The sequence below is a fragment of the Hemitrygon akajei genome, chromosome 2 (genome assembly GCF_048418815.1).
Source record: "Hemitrygon akajei chromosome 2, sHemAka1.3, whole genome shotgun sequence".
Taxonomy (NCBI): domain Eukaryota; kingdom Metazoa; phylum Chordata; class Chondrichthyes; order Myliobatiformes; family Dasyatidae; genus Hemitrygon; species Hemitrygon akajei.
The window spans coordinates 38,248,459-38,265,690 of NC_133125.1; the positions used below are offsets into that span (position 1 = coordinate 38,248,459).

The 17,232-nt window shown below is 38.8% G+C and overlaps 1 protein-coding gene across 10 annotated transcripts in view; it reads left to right on the forward strand.

Moving 5' to 3' along the window:
* LOC140740894 (transducin-like enhancer protein 4) overlaps positions 1 to 15,434 on the forward strand; it is a 150,119-nt gene extending 134,685 nt beyond the window's left edge. For all 10 annotated transcript variants that reach the window (XM_073070510.1, XM_073070538.1, XM_073070546.1 and 7 more), the window contains 5 exons: positions 9,413 to 9,660; positions 9,944 to 10,091; positions 10,622 to 10,772; positions 12,339 to 12,415; positions 13,618 to 15,434. In XM_073070510.1, the coding sequence (XP_072926611.1) occupies positions 9,413 to 9,660; positions 9,944 to 10,091; positions 10,622 to 10,772; positions 12,339 to 12,415; positions 13,618 to 13,725 (732 nt within the window). In that variant the 3' untranslated portion in view covers positions 13,726 to 15,434. The remainder of the gene's footprint in view (positions 1 to 9,412; positions 9,661 to 9,943; positions 10,092 to 10,621; positions 10,773 to 12,338; positions 12,416 to 13,617) is intronic.
* The last annotated feature ends 1,798 nt before the right edge of the window (positions 15,435 to 17,232 follow it).

Consider the following 17,232-nt stretch of genomic DNA (forward strand, 5'->3'; position numbering starts at 1 on the left):
ATGGTTGTGGAGCTTGTGGATGGGGAAAAGGTGGGTATCCCGGGGCCGAGGGTCACACCAGCCAGTCCTCCTCAGTTTCATCTGTGTCATCAGTCTCATTTTGGAACAACATGAGCAATCCAGACATGTTGGGAGGTACCTCCGTTTTACCCTGGTAATTAGCACCCTCATGTCTCTGTCCAGTTCCTTCTCCTGTTTTCTCCCTCCTTTTCTGTCCTTTATCATGCTCCTCACACTGATACTTCAACACTTCCCATGGCTTGGGTTTGTCTTCCCTATCACATACACTCTTCTACGTGCATTGTGTTCCCAACTACTTTGTCTCGACTTATTAGTTAATTCCTTGGCCATTTTTCTCCATGTTGACATTAAAATTTTCCATTTTTCCCCTGAATTTCATTTCCACATTGTCTTTTCTGCATTAATGAATTTCTGCACATTTCAGATTCCCCCTAATGGCCACATTCCATTTCCCAGTTTCTTATTTAATGAGCCTGATAATTTACGAAAATCATTCTCATCCCTAAGATTCTCCTTACAAATTTTGAACAAGGGTGTATCTGGTCCTGACTTATCAAGGGTATGACCCATTTTTCCTTAATCCGTTAATCTCGTGCCGTGTCTCCCTGCATCCACTTCAGGGTCCTGACCTTCACGTGGGGGATTTCTCCCCTTAACAACCAGTCTAAGGCAGGGTGTCCGAGACAGGCAAATTGTCGTAAGCTTACTTCAAAATGTATGTATACCGGAGTGAATCCTCTAACTCTTCTTACACCAGGGCGAATCCTCAAGCCCACCGTTCTTACTGTAGTACTCGGGTAATCTTAATGGTTCTTCAGGAGTCCGTCAGAGGATTTCCCGTAGACGAAAGGGTCGTCAAGGTGGACAATTAATGAGAGAGATCAAGGTAAATTTTACCTTGTGGGTCCATCCGTCTCAGGTTGTTGCCACTGAGCCGATCGCTGACCCCATCTTACGAGGATGCCTGGTCTTGGACTCCTGGCTGGCTCACCAAATTGTTAAACCTTACTTCTAATTATTACCCGTTACCTGATGCAAGAACACACAGTACTAGGGAAGATAAATCAACAACTTTTTTTAGGAAGAAGCTTCCTTCAGCACTCTCTTGGAGTCTGCTTAGGGGTCTCCAGTTACTTGTACAAGCATGGCTCTTTTATACACATACAGTCATGTACACTTGTTAAGCAATTGTGCAGTTTCTTCTTTACTTGCCCAGCAACAGTAACATAAGGTACTTACAAGGTAATTGATCATTTAACGAATCATTGTTCTAAGAACCTGCTTAGCGTAGATAGTTCTCATATACTTCTAAGAACCTGCGTTAGGACATTATCTCATCAGGCGGTTCTTTATTTAAACCTTGGTCTAGCAATTTCGAGAACAATGTTTAGCATGTTCAGAAAACAGTGTATAATTAACACCGCATCCTCCGGTGTGTCAACAACATCGAAATTACTCCTTAACCCCTTTAATTCCTTCAATCCAAGGGGACATTGCTTTGTGGATCCAGAACTGGCTTGCCTACAGAAGGCAAAGAGTGGTTGTAGACGAGTCATATTGTGCATGGAGGTCGGTCACCAGTGGTGTGCCTCTGGGATCTGTTCTGGGACCCTTACTCTTCGTGATTTTTATAAATGAGCTGGATGAGGAAGTGTAGGGATGGGTTAGTAAATTTGCTGATGACGCAAAGGTTGGGGGTGTTGTGGATAGTGTGGAGGGCTGTCAGAGGTTACAGTGGGACATTGATAGGATGCAAAACTGGACTGAAAAGTGGCAGGTGGAATTGAACCCAGATAAGTGTGAAGTGGTTCATTTTGGTAGGTCAAATATGATGGCAAGACACAGCAGTGTGAAGGATCAGAGGCATCTTGGGGTCTGAGTCCATAGGACACTCAAAGCTGCTGCACATGTTTACTGTGTGGTTATGAAGGCATACAGTGTACTGGCCTTCATCAGTTGTGGCATTAAGTTTAGGAGCCGAGAGGTAATGTTGCACCTGTTTAGGACCCTGGTGGGACCCCACTTGGAGTACTCTGCTCAGTTCTGGTCTTCTCACTATAGGAAGGATGTGGAAACTATAGAAAGGGTGCAGAGGAGATTTACAAGGATGTTGCCTGGATTGGGGAGCATGCCTTATGAGAATAGATTGAGTGAACTCGGCCTTTTTCCCTTGGAGCTACTGAGGATGAGAGGTGACCTGATAGAGGTGTATAAGATGATGAGAGGCATTGATCGTGTGGATAGTTAGAAGCTTTTTCCCAGAGCTGAAATGGCTAGCATGAGAGGGCACAGTTTTTGAGGTGCCTGGAAGTACGAAGTCTTGAAGCAAACGGAGATGAGTTGTACTTGAACTGCACGTGCATGTAATGAGAGCTGTAAAATTCATCTCCTTCTACGTTAGGCCACAAACTTATCAATCACCCCTGCTGTGGACACTTTTTGGTGGTCCAAGATCCATATGCTCCACGACTGCTGGACTAAGTGTATAAATGTAGGAGGGGATTATGTTGAAAAATAAATGTGCTAGGTTTTCTAAAATTGACTCCTCCTACCTTAGGCCACAAACTTATCAATCACCCCTCGTAGGTTCAGAGGAGATGTCAGGGGTAAGTTTTTTACGCAGAGAGTGGTGAGTGTGTGAAATGGACTGCCAGCAACAGTGGTGGAGGCAGATACGATAGGGTCTTTTAAAACACTCCTGGATGGGTACATGGAGCTCAGAAAAATAGAGGACTACAGGTAAACCTAGGTAATTGCTAAGGTAAGGACATGTTCGGCACAGCTTTATGGACTGAAGGGCCTGTATTGTGCTGTAGGTTTTCTATATTTCTATCTGTGGAGCATCCTGATGTATGCATCTTCACTGTCAGATGTTCCAGGGTTGACTGAAGAGCCAGTGAAACGGCATGTGCTGGTGACCTGTTGTGATGGTAGGCACATTGGAGCAGGTCTAAGTTGCTCCTCGGGCAGGAGTTGATATGTTTCATCACCAAACTCTTAAAGCACTTTGCCATAGTGGATGTAAGTGCTACTGGACTGGCATATTACTGTGTAACTTGAATAAAAGGATCAAAGGTGGGTTGGGTTATTTATAGGAACAGTGTACAATAGTCTAGGAAACCTGCCAATCCCGTAGCAAAACCCAAGGGTTCTATATTGTTGAAATTCTTACCATTTTGGGTTCACTTCAAGTCAAGTCAAATTTATTGTCAATTTGACCATAAACCGCTGGTACAGTACACAGTAGAAATGAAACAACGTTCCTCCAGGACCCTGGTGCTACAAGAAACAACACAAAACCAGACTAGACTATGTGAGACAGCACAAGGCTACACTAGACTATGCAAAGCAACATTAGAAACTGTACTAGACTACAGACCTGCACAGGACTGCATAAAGTGCACAAAACAGTGCAGGGCAGTGCAATAATTAATAAACAAGACAATAGGCACAGTAGAGGGCAAATTACAATATAATAATAATAAATTATGTTTAACTTGTGTTTAAAATAATATTAATATTATACAGGCTATCACAGAGTCAAGAATGCCTGACTAATGAATGCCCCTGCATATCACTGAGTTTGCAAAATAATATTAATATCTAAAGTCCATCATTGTAAGCTCATATTTTCATTCTACAAATGACAGGACTAGTTTACACTCTCAAATTTTCGTAATAGTTTCTTTAAAAACAGTCTTGTGTGTTTTTGATGCCATTCATTGGAATAGTGTGAAGATGTGGTTCCCAAATCAAGTGGGTTTTTTTTGGTGTATTTTATGACTCGTGGGCAAAATCAATTTATGGATGTTTGTAAAAATGGAACCTGCTCAGTAATTGCATACAGCAGTATATTCTGGTTGTCAGTTATAACTAAAATGCTTCTGCTTTTATTATTAATGATCAAAAGGGATAGTATGTAGACTAATGTGAACTTTATGTGAAATAGAATCATCATAGCTTGTCACACCAGACAGCCAGCCACTCTCGTGTTGTTTGGTTGGTGTCAGCTAAATCAGGTGAGAGTGGGCAGTGTGCAGAATGTGTACCCTTTCGCCGCACTCACAGGATTCACTGGTCTTTAAACCTCACTTCACCATATTATCTCCCGTCCTACAAACTCCCGCTCTCGCTCTGTTGAGAGTGCACCACTTCCGTCTGTCCAGCAGTGCCCCATCTGGCAACATTTCTGTGGGGTCTCGCACTGTTTTGTTTGGTGGGGTTCTGGCTTCTGTTTGTTGCCAGATGTAAATCCTGTATGTTTGGGAGGATGTTACGTGCAGTAGTTCTTTCACTGTAGCAAAGCTTTTCCTCGATTTTAGGTGGATGTAAACTGGCACATGATGATGTAGTGGGTGCAGTGGATCTGAATTTTGTTTACCTTTTTCAATTTTTGTTGTAGTGTGTCTTCAGATCTCTGGGGGAGCAATGCCTGCAAGTCTGTAAATGATGTTAGTGGGTGTGGGGCGCAGTGTGCCCGTGAGTATTCGGCAGGCTTCGTTAAGCAACAGGTCTATTTTCTTTGCATGGGCTGATCTGCCCCACACAGGTGCACAGTATTCTGCAGGTGCATAGCAGAGTGCTAGGGCAGTTGATTTAAGTGTGTGAGCATTAGCTCCCCATTTCATGCCTGCTAATTTTTTTTCAAGAGAGAATTGCGAGAGGCAACTTTCCCTCGGAGTTTTTGGATGAGAGCGTCCTATCCAGTGTCACGCCCGGGTAAATTGGAGTCGGATGGTGCTTGAGCTCCTTCCCACACCAGAAGATCTTGAGTTTCCGGGCTGCTTCTCCATTCCTCAGGTGGAATGCACACACTTGAGTTTTTGATGGATGTGGGCTCAGAGACCATTTTTCATAATACTGCTTCATTGCTTCGAGGACTGCTGTCAGTCGTACTTCAGCTTCTTGGAAGGAGTTAGCTTGTGTTGCTATGCATAAGTCATCTGCATAGATAAACCTGTGCGTGTTAGGAAAGGTTGGCTAGTCGTTTGTGTAAACATCAAATAGTAGAGGTGTCAGGACTGATCCCTGTGGTAGTCCGTTCTTTTGTGGACCCCACTTACTCTTAATTCCATTCATTTCTACATAAAATCTGCGATTTTCTAGGACGCTTCTTATTACTTTGACTGTGGTTTTGTTCTTAAATAATTTCAGTAGAAGGCCTCTGTGTTTCACAGTGTCGTATGCTGCTGTTAAGTCAACAAATACTGCCCCTGTAATTTGTCGCATTTCAAAGCCATCCTCAATATACTGGGTTAAGTTCAGGACTTGACTGCAGCAAGAGCGGCCTGGCCTGAACCCGGCTTGGTCTGGTGTTAGAAGATCTTTGAGTAAGGGGGATATTCTTTTCAGTATGAGTCTCTCGTAGAGTACAGAGGGTGCAGAGCAAGAAAATCGGTCTGCAATTTTTAGGAATGTTGGGGTCTTTATTGGGTGTTAGGAGAGCAACAACTTTGGTTCTTCTCCACTCTTTAGGTATTTTTAATGATCTTAGGCAACAGTTAAAAAGGGACAGAAGCCAGTCGAGTGCTTTAGGTCCAAGATGTTTAAGGAATTCATTAAGAATCCCATCTATGCCAGCAGCTTTGTTGGATTTTAGCTGTGATACTTCATCCTTTAATTCTTCTAGGATGAGAGGTGGGAAGTTGTTATTCCTGTTTCAGAGAGCTGACACCATCTCCTGATGTTGCTTTTTCTTTTGCCTCTGTTCCTTGTTATTTGGTTGACTATTTAGTATTAGTTGGTGGGCGACATGATTGGGTGTTACGGCAGCAATTCTCTGTGATGGTCTGTTGTCTGAGTTGAGTTTCCGAACATTTGTCCAAGCCTTCTTACTATTCTTGGTCATGTCTGTGTTTTTTATCAGTTCCTGCCAACGCTGTTGTCTCTCTTGGCTCAGTAGGGACAGAACTGACTCTCCCATTTCAATTGTGTCTTGAACAAATGGGTTTTGGTTGTATAAGTTGACGTACTTATCATAACCATGCTCGATATCACTAGTCAATCCCTGAATATATTTGGTTCTGCAGCCTCTAGGTATGTTCTGCTGCGCTACTTTCCAGATTATCAGACAGATTCATCATAATGATCAGGTTCTGGTGGCATGGTATCGATAGGTTGATCGAGGGATTCTGCGAAGGATGTCCAATTAGCTTTTCTCAGGTTAAATCTTGGTAGGTACTTTGATGGTACAGATCTCAGAACTGGAAGGGATTCTACCTGGCTTGGGCGGTGTTGGGATTTGGGTATACATTGGAGAACTGTTCATGTGAAGAGGTTGGAGCTTCCTGAGGTAACAAAGGCAAGGTCTGGGTTGTATCCTTTTCTCCATCTGGCACTTGTGAAGGTAGGGGTGTCCTTTGACTTGTATAGTAGCTCAAGGCTGTTGTTTAGAGCCCATGATACAACTTCTTCTCCATTTGCATCGTCATCTTCGTATCCCCAGTTGATGCAATGACTATTAAAGTTACCATAATGAGGTACATTTTGTCCTGGAGATCTAGGTTAGGTGGCCACATGAATGGCTGATTAGGGGGTTTATAGACTGAGATGATATTTAAGTGTTTTGTTTCAACTTTCAGAAGTTCCATTGAGCCAGCTTGGATGTTTGCTGTGCTCATTACTATAGATTTATCTTTAACAAAGATTGCACTTCCATAAGTTTGGTGAGGGGTGTCAATAGCCAAGTGCATTCCTGGCACATAGGGTTGGTTGTTCAGCCTATGAGTTTCTCATATGCACAAGATGTCCAGTTTTAAGTTTGCCAGGATTTCTGCTTTACTGTGGCTGAAGCCTTCAATGTTGTGGCTAATGATTTTCATAATTTCCCGTGGGCCGAGGATTTATCCTTTTACCACCCACTGGATCACTACGCGCCAAACCAAATGTGAAATAGAAGAAGAATATAAATTGAAATTTTGGCTTACAATGATTCGCAGAATTTGAATTTTGTAAAGACAGTGTTAGGATAAATGTTATTATACGCATTTTGATAATGATGACAAACGTGGTTGTGAAATTCTCCTGGTTCACTCTAGGTAATAATACCATTATCTTTCAAAATGAACTTGATTATCTATTTGTAAATCCTTCTTGGGATTCATCATACACAGGACAAATGATTTATCGTGAATAAACATCTCTGACAATTTCCAGAGATTTCTTCATGTGATGTGATTTGTAGCTTCAGTTGCATGATTTACATGAACAATCCCAGATGCACTCAAAATTATGGTACTTGATTTTCAATTTTCAACAACAAAATACTTGTCTGAAACTTAGCATCTGTTGTGGCCGCTAATGGAATTTACATGTAGTAGCTCTCTGTCTATTAGTGAGCGTCTATATTTTTTAATCTTTAATCCAACAATGTCAACCTGTACACACTTTAAAGCATCTTAATGCACTCAAAATTATTTTGAAAATAGTTTCTTGAATTTCTCAAGACTGCCTCATTGGGCACGAATCCTGCTTTAACTAATCTGCCTTGGACAGCTGGTATCAATAAAACTAACACAACATGTATTTCTTAGAGATTCATAACTGACCAGCGTAAACAATGCATTCTACAAATGATTGATGTAACAATTATATGCAAGATGTGTAAACAGAGGAAAGGGCAACTTGGCATATTTTTGAATTTCACATAATTCTGAGATTAAAGGTTTTGAAATTGACTCCACTCCAGGGATTTAAGCACATAATCTAGATTGACATTTCAGTGCAGTACTCTGGGAATACTCTGATATTAGTAGTTTTTTTTTCCAGATGAGATGTTTAACCAAGGTATCCCTGTTTGCTCATTTATGTGAACTGGGAAGGTCCCATGACTATTTTTGAAGAGCAAGTTAATTTCTGCAGGGTCCCACAACCCCCTCCCCAATTTATAAATAAGCTAATGTGAACAAGAAATTATTTTCTAGTCATTAATTTAGTAACTGTTTGAAAGACCTGATAAGCAAATTGGTTAGCCTGTTGTCCTTTGTTAGAATATGTGATTGTCATTTCAAAGTACATACTTTCTGTGAATTACTTTAACTCTTAATGGAAAAAAGAGCCAAACAAATGTAAATATTTTTTTCTTCCTTGTTACCAATCCCCAATTGACCTAATTATTTCTGCTTTTGGTAAGCTACATTCCAGACAGTCTGATAGTGAACTTCTGTACCTAGCTACCTGGCAGTTTAGCAGGTGCTCAAATGAGAAACTAAGCTGATTTGTGTTCAAGTCTCTGCCCTCATGCTCTGTAGTTCAAAACTCCTTGTCATTGTGCCCTTTGGCCTAGTTTGACAGCAGGTTGCAGACTGCCAGTAGTGCTTTTGTTTCACTTTTATGTCACTGGTCAATAAGTGTTCTTGCCAAGCCGTTAAATTGTGTACTAGGTGCCATGTATGCTCCATTGTTATGCTGGCAAATCTTGCTACAATTAGTGTTTTTTTTATTGTACCTTTGAAAATTATTTGAATACTAGTTACCAGTTGTTACCAAACCAGTTACTAGTTTAAAATAATTTTTTTCAAATAGTCAAATTATAAAATATTTAAAAGCCAAATGTGTATATTTGCTAAATAGCATTCTGATTTCCAGTCCAGTGTAATCATTTGCACAATTTCAGTTCAAACATTTTGGAGTTTCTGGTCTCTCATTCACCGCTGTCTAAAATGTCCTGAGGGCTTAGACCGTTTAAAAAAAAATTCCATGAGCATTATACTTTGTTGATTAGAGCACGTCTCTGTTTATTTAGCCTTGTGTATGTTTTGGGTAAGCAAACAGCAGATCCAGACTTAGCACTAGCAAACACCTATAGTGAGGCAATTCTCCCTGAAAAAGTTCAGCTGCTTTGTCTCATTTGATGCTGGCAAATATATCCAGGAGATAATTAAACTATATAGATCAATATTAAGTAAATTAAAGTTTGGAAATTATCAAAACTGAATATTCAAAACCGAAAGTTTTCCATAAAGGTTAGCTGATAAAGTATTTGTTAAGCTATTGCAGTCTTTAGCACTACAGTGGCAACAATATTATTCATGTGCTCCAGTTGTTTATGTTATGGTGAAGAATATTCCATTTGTCAAAAAATTAGAAAGGGAGAAAGAGAGTTTGAGGGTCGGCATAACATTGTGGGTCGAAGGGCCTGTTATGTGCTGAACTGTTCTATGTTCTATGTAAATCATGTTTTACATTATGAATAATCTGTATAATCCTAATCATATTTGATTGAAATTAACTTGCATGGCCAGTGCAAAATACTTTCAAAAGAAAAATCTCACTGTTATAAATTTTTAAATAAAATAGTTAAAATTGATCAAATTATGTTTTACTTTGTACACTACAGGTAATTTTGTTTGCCCTTTTCACTTCAATTGCTTAATGGATTCTATCTCAACAGAACAGAGACAATTACATCCGCTCATGCAAGTTGCTTCCTGATGGACGCACTCTCATTGTTGGTGGTGAAGCGAGCACATTATCCATTTGGGATTTGGCAGCCCCAACTCCACGTATAAAGGCAGAGTTGACATCCTCTGCTCCTGCCTGCTATGCTTTGGCTATCAGCCCTGACTCCAAGGTCTGTTTCTCCTGCTGTAGTGATGGAAATATTGCTGTTTGGGATCTGCACAACCAGACTCTCGTCAGGTAAGAGTTATTTTCTAGTAATCTTCAATACTATTGCTTTGTGATTTGTAGGCTTGATTTATAAAGCCAAACTAAAAGACCTTCAACTGTAGTTTAATCCAGTTTTGAATTAAACATGTAAGTGTCTCGATATCTTGGTAGCAGCATCACCCCTTGCATCTGGAAAAATCAGATATTCAGCTCTATTTCAGATTTGTTATTTAGTTGGTATTGCAATTCTGTGTTTGCTGATGTGTTATTTTGTGATGAAATATATTCAGAAATATCGCTTGTTTAATATCAGGCAATTCCAAGGTCACACAGATGGAGCCAGCTGTATTGACATTTCAAATGACGGCACCAAACTTTGGACGGGAGGTTTAGACAACACTGTAAGGTCCTGGGACCTCAGAGAAGGAAGGCAATTGCAGCAACATGACTTCACGTCTCAGGTATACTTACATAGGGATTATTTTTTAAGAATGAAAGTTTGTTAAATAATTGAGGTCTTTAACAAAATCATGAAATGAAATTTCAATTGATTTATGAATACCAAATGAACAAATTATTGTGATTTTCCACTGATTTTTCTTCAGCTGCAGTATTTTGTGTTTTTCATGATATTTGCAGCTTTATGTCTAAAAATACTTTATGACGTGTTCCTTTTTTTATTGCTTGTGATTCAAATATGTTTAGAGCATTCACTTAGTTCAATGTGCTCAGCTACCTTTTGGCAAAGGGAAGTTGTCTGCAGTGCATTTTAATGGTATGTCTAAATAATATTTTGAAATGTAACTGAACTATATGTTTTTAGATTAGTGTAATGGATCAGATTTTGCTTGATTCTATGGCAGGTTTACTGAAAAATATTCTGTAAGGTGACTATTGCTATAAAACAGTTGCACAGCATTTCATATATCATTTACAAAATTATCTTTTTCGAAGGAGACATATTCTGCAACTTATTCTCTCTCTTCTCTAGATCTTTTCTTTGGGATATTGTCCTACTGGAGAGTGGCTTGCCGTTGGAATGGAAAACAGCAACGTAGAGGTTCTTCATGTGACAAAACCAGACAAGTACCAATTGCACCTCCATGAGAGCTGTGTGCTATCCCTTAAATTTGCTCATTGTGGTAAATTCTGTTTTCCATTACTGCTTATTATTAACTAGTGAGCTGATGAGATTTACATGTTTGACTACGCCTAGTGAGGGATGGAAGGGGTTGGATGTTGAACTGAGGATGGGAAGACCAAATTTTAGCTGACTAATAACTTGGTCAGACAATGATGTGAAATCAAGTTGTTAAGATTTCAGCTTCAGTAGCTTAGGTCAGGTTTACCTATGAAACCAACTACCAGCAACATAATGTATATTGACGGTCAGAGTAAGATCATTAAGGGGAAATTTAAATACTCCTAGACTTCTTTTCAGAAGGAAAGTCAACGATCATAAACAGGTGTGCCTCTTTGGGACTCAAACCATTTGATCCTTTTGCTTCCAGTAGAAGATTCACAGCACTTCATTGCTTAGGCCACTTAAAATATTAGCTGGGTTTTGTTAGTAAAACATTTCTTTATTTTCCTAATGCATGAAGATTTTAATAAAGGATACTACCGGGTTTCCTAGACTGCTTTTAATAGATTCTTAAAATAGGCGAATAATTATTTTAGTTTTGAGGTCAGACAATTATTGTCAAGCTGTAGAACAAAATTGACCAATTAGTTTTGTCATATTTTTAAATTTTGAAACATTTGGCCCAGTGAGTCTGTGTTACTTTTTGGAGCATTTCCATCAGTTCCTTTTCCCAGCTTATATCATCTTAACCTTTTCTTCACATGTCCATCAGTTCTTCTCAATTATCCTGTCGCCACCTACATGGGGCATTTTACATTCTTCAATTACTCTGTCACCTTTGGCAATGTGTGAGTTGCACCCAGGGGAATCCCACACTAAGAGAACATGCAAACTCCACACTGACAGAGTTCCAAAGACCTGGGTTGCTGGAGCTGTAAGGCAACAACACTAATTGCTGTCACCTTGTTAAATTTTTCTCTGATCTTAATCATGAATAATTACACTGTACAACAAGGCAAACTGCAAAAATTCATTAATTTTAAAATTATAACATGTTAAAAAGCATTTTGTTCCCTGTTCACTTCTAACTCCACAGTAATTAGTCACCACTTACTGCTACTGAGTGCTTTTATATCTTCTGAATTTCATTTTTCAATCAATTAGTTTTTACTTTTAGACTGTTTTGTGATTTAAATTTGATTTCAGGCACAGACAAAAATGTTCCTTTATCTTCAGTTTTGGGAGCAAAGAGGTTACACATTTCCAAAGCTGTTGATCTTGAGTGTCAAACTCTTGAGATCCTCTTCTGATCCCATTACTGTACTGTAAAGTTTCTGTCTCAAAGTACAGTTATTTAATTAGTAGTGACGTACATAGAGGTGCCGCAGAGCTGTGTGGATAAACTTCTGGTGTCTTCACCTCACATTGTGAATGTCAGAAGTCAAATCTTATGCATTCCTAAGATGCATAAGGAAATGCAGGTTTGCTTTTAAGAACATTTGGTGCAGAGGTGTGGGATTAAGAGATATGACTTAAATTTTCTTTAGTAATGTTTATTTTTCTCTCCATAAAGCCCAGTTTGTCCAAACAAAATGCTGAACATGTATTCCACGTTGATTTTTAGGTAAATGGTTTGTAAGCACTGGGAAGGATAATCTGCTGAATGCCTGGAGGACACCTTATGGAGCTAGCATATTCCAGGTAAGGTTGGAATGTTGATACTTTCTCCCTGAATTGAAACAAAAAATCTTGATAGGGCTTTTAACCCCTAGATTATTACACAACACAAAACAAGTGCTGGAGGAAACTTCTCCTCCCATCTAACTTCACAACTAATGTTCTAGATGGTATCAAAATGTTTTGGGGAAGTTAAGGGTAGAGAAAGCAGTGAGGCTCACAATCAAAGAGTAATTGTACGTAACATAGGGCTACTAATTCCCTGGTGCAAGTGTCTCAAAGTTTAGAAATTAATTTGTCATTAGTGTTTCAAATCTGAAGTTAGTTGTAGAATGATTTCACTTTAAATTTTGTTTAAAAGCCAGAGGAATGAAAATGATTTTTAAAAAATGTAGAGCAGATTTTCTGATTCCTTTGTAATTCTGCACTGATTTGTTTGGATGTAATGCATGGTTAAAAATAATGCAGGTTAGATCCCAAGTCTCCATAGTAGCCAGCACATTTGTAATAAATAGTCAGTTAACAGACCAGAAAAAAATGGTTTCTCCTGCCTGATCTGCCTTCTTTGTATTCAGCCCTCTCTTCCTGCCTTTGCTGTGTGTGGCCCCCCGGCAGTCCAATGCACTACATTCAGGATCAGAATAAACATTCCCTTTAACTTGGGATTCTTATCTTGGACACGTTTGTATGATTCCAGAAATAGTTTTCACTCCTGTACTGTTTGTGAAGTAGACAGTTTATGTTGTGGAACATTTTGCAGAAGCAAAGCTTGTAAATTCCCTTGAGCATCTGCTACTGTGGAAATCCAGTGTTTCTAAGCTAGAAATCAGAAACAAATTATTTGCTCCAAAGTTTAGATTCTCGATTTAAGTCTGGCTGTGGGACCTGCAGTTCTGATTTGTATGGGTAAGACAAACAGACTACCTAGAGCCAAGGGAAAAGGAAGATTTATTTTGTCAAAGGGATGCTACTGCCTTATGAAAGTGGAAGGGGGTAAAATATTTGGGTAGAGGCAATAGAATTTTGTCATTAACTGAAAAGAGCTACTATCTGAAATTAAGTTAATTTTAAGTTACCATTAAATCCTATATACTGATACAAATCTGCATTGTCTGCTCAGTCACAAATGTTCATGGGTACTAAGTGTTCCATGATTATGTGTACAAATTTGTTTTCTCTTCCTGTTACTCATTTGTGCTTTTTTTTTAAATATAAAAAATTCACAGTCTAAGGAATCCTCATCGGTGCTGAGCTGCGACATCTCAGTGGATGATAAATACATTATCACTGGCTCTGGAGACAAGAAGGCTACAGTCTATGAAGTTATTTATTAGGAGTGGAGCCTGAATACAAAGATACCTTTCACTATAGCACTTTTGTTAGATTTGCTCTTTATGGCTGACTTTGCAAAACAAAGACTTCAACGTTCTTGTCATTGTTTCTCAGCTCTGTGCTGTATTTGATCGTAATTTCTGGACACTTCCGTCTGATATACAAAAAAGCCTCAAAATGCAACTACGCTGAGCAGAGTGACAAGCCTCTTTTGCCGTTTAATTGAATGAAGGACCAGAAGGTTTCAACTATTTATTTTTGTTTTTCCAAGACTTTTTATAATCTTTGTTGAAATTGGTTAATTTCATACAACCTCACTCAAGACTTTGGTGGTAACAGTTATTCTGTTTGGAATTGGGATGGAGGGCATAAGTTCATTTCCACCTTGACTGATATTGTGTGTTTTATTATTATTTCTTCATTTTATTATGGAATTATTGAGATTTTTAATAGGAGTATCAAGTTACAGAGTAACATCCTTAGAATTCATCCAAACTGAAGCTAGTTGATACGCTGAGAGAAAAGTAAAAAGAAAATACAAGACTGGCTAGGTACTGAAGTGACTGCTGTTGGTATTGTTTTGGTAGAAGACAGATTTAATAAAACAATACCACTTCAAATCACTTTCTAAGTATTGTACTAAATAAGGCAGAAGGCGCCAGTAGAAAATGGGAAACTCCACAAGCTGAGAAACGTGCTGATTTGCTCAGGTGTTTTGCGTAATAGAAAAACAACCATTCAGAAATGACTAAACTGCAATTGTTTCCTATTCGCTGAAAAGCAAAAATTCTTGAGCAGTTAAGTTAGTTCCCCAGATCGCTCCATTAAAGATACCTGAGATTTAATTTTGTAATGGAACACACAATGAGATTAAATTATTCAGAATAAAATTCCTAAAATTATCCATTCTCTGTTGCATCAGTCCCTCATATGTGCTCTCCCTTGTTGAAAGAGTTTCTACTGTCAATTCAATTTTTCATCATTTGGATCCTTTAATTATTATTTAGCTTTATGCATATTCCTCTGCCCAATCTCATTCTATCCCTAGTACCAGATCTTTCTCTGCCTTCCTTTTTGTCCTTCTGTCACTTCTCATTCAAGTACTCTTGAAATGTTCACATTTTTGCATGGTTGTAACTTTTGAGTCCTTTTCAACCCTGAAGAGTACTATCCATTATTTGACATGAATTCTCACTGTCACTCTCAACCCTTATTCTGACTTCATTGTTCCGACTTCCAATTCATACCTCATCATTTCTACTCGTCAGTCTCATTTACTGAAAGCAAAGTCATCAAAGGTCAATTAGTGATGTATGAAAAATAGTTTTTATCTGCTAACTCAAAAGTCTTAACATTTTTGTAGAGTTGAGGAAAGGAGAAGGGATAAGTAAGGAGGTAAAGAAAGATGACTGTAACTCATTATTTAATAACTTTAATGAAGATTGTATATTGTCATAGGTCAAGGCTTTGTGCTTGGATTTGTAACTGATGTTCTTGATGGAAGCCATTTTTTAGACATGAAAGTCAACTGAATTAACATCTAATGCACCAACACTAATATATCTGTACCCGCACAGTAATGGAAGAATAAAGTAAGTTACAATCAAGGGGATATCATAAACTGTCCAGACTTTGCAGACATTTCTGTACAAATTCCAACTGAACTTGAATCTACCTTTGAGTAAATGATAAACATCGCATGTTGTAAAGAGTTAATGGATCCCTTACTCTCAATATTTCCCTTTTTCCATGATTAACAAATGTTATTATATGACCTAGTGTGATTTTATTTGCTGCTCCCAGGAAAATTTAGAAAAAAATCTAAATGGACCTCTATCTAGTCCTGAAACAATTTCATTTTTGCTATTGGCAATGAGTTTTGTCTCTCTACAATCTCTCTATCTAGATGAAAATATGCTATTTTTACTATAATTCTTTAGCAATTGTTCCAAGTTGAAGAAATGCTTTCTGACCCCATTGAAGCATTCTTCATGAGCTAACACGAGGAAATCTGCAGATGCTGGAAATTCAAACAACACACACAAAATGCTGGTGGAACACAGCAGGCCAGGCAGCATCTATAAGGAGAAGCACTGTTGACGTTTCGGGCTGAGGCCCTTCGTCAGGACTAACTGAAAGGAAAATCTCTTAGTATCTCTCCTTTCAGTTAGTCCTGACGAAGGGTCTCGGCCCGAAACATCGACAGTGCTTCTCCTTATAGATGCTGCCTGGCCTGCTGTGTTCCACCAGCATTTTGTGTGTGTTGTTCTTCATGAACTGCAAGAAATTCACACCCACCAGTCATCACAAGAGAATATGAATATGCCATAATAATATTGTGCAATGTTTGTCAAAATAAACTCCACTAAAGTGGAAGTGCAAGACCAAGTGGAAGAAAATAAGGCCAGTGTCTCACAGATAAATTGAAGTGGTAATCCTCTAAATCTAAAAGGACAATCAGCTATTTGTTCTTCATTGAGAAGCTCTCGCTGATATTAAGGCAGACACTTTTTCCAGTAAAGTAGCAAATTAAAAGTATACTATACCTCTAACAGTCTGATAACATCTGCACGCTGATAATCTCTGCACAATTTGTCCACTTGTTCTTATCGGCTCTGGCTGCTTCAGTTGTGAACCTCAAATCCTAAGTACCCTTTTTTCAGTTATTTGAATTAGTTGGATGATAATAATGATTTGTGTTTATTATCCATAAAATAAACATGATTATCATGGAGACTGACACCCAGATTGACCATCAATACAAAGCCACAGTCAGAATATGTGAACTGTATCCACCATTCCAGCAACACATTTGACTTTCCTCCCAACATCCCCCACACCCTTTTCCTCATCCTGCATACACATTTTGAATAATGCTTTAATGTTTCATTTGAGGGTTTTCAAAAATTTACTGGTTCAGTGATTTACCATTTAGTTAGTGAATCCAGCACCAACTAACCCTGTAGCCAATAATTAAACAAATCCCTCCCACCACATAGATGAACTGTAGATACCATTTGTTTCCCTTCTACAGTAGGCAGTTGAATTACAGAAAATAGGGGTAGCTCATCCAGCTGTTCCTCATTTAATAATATTATGGCTGAGCTTTTAATTCCATATCAATTACCTACAACTAACCCCAGATTCCACAGTTCCTTAGGACACATCCATTTTCAGATATTAAGTACACCCTGACTGGAATTTATCAACTCTGCAGAAATTTTTTCTCATCTGTCCCGATTGGCTGCCTCCTTATTTTGAGATTCTGACCTCTGGTCCCAGCCCAACATCAACACCGCATCCAAGCTGTTAAGCCATGTACAGAAAATAAAATTATACATTTCCACAAGATCACTTCTCTTTTAAACAGCCGTTCAGATTACATCTCTCATGGCACAAAACCCACAGGCTTGGATCAATTCAGTGAAGCTTCAATACAATCTCTCCATTGCAAGTATTTATCTTTCCTTCGAAAGGGGACCTGATCAGTGCATGATCTTCTAGATGCA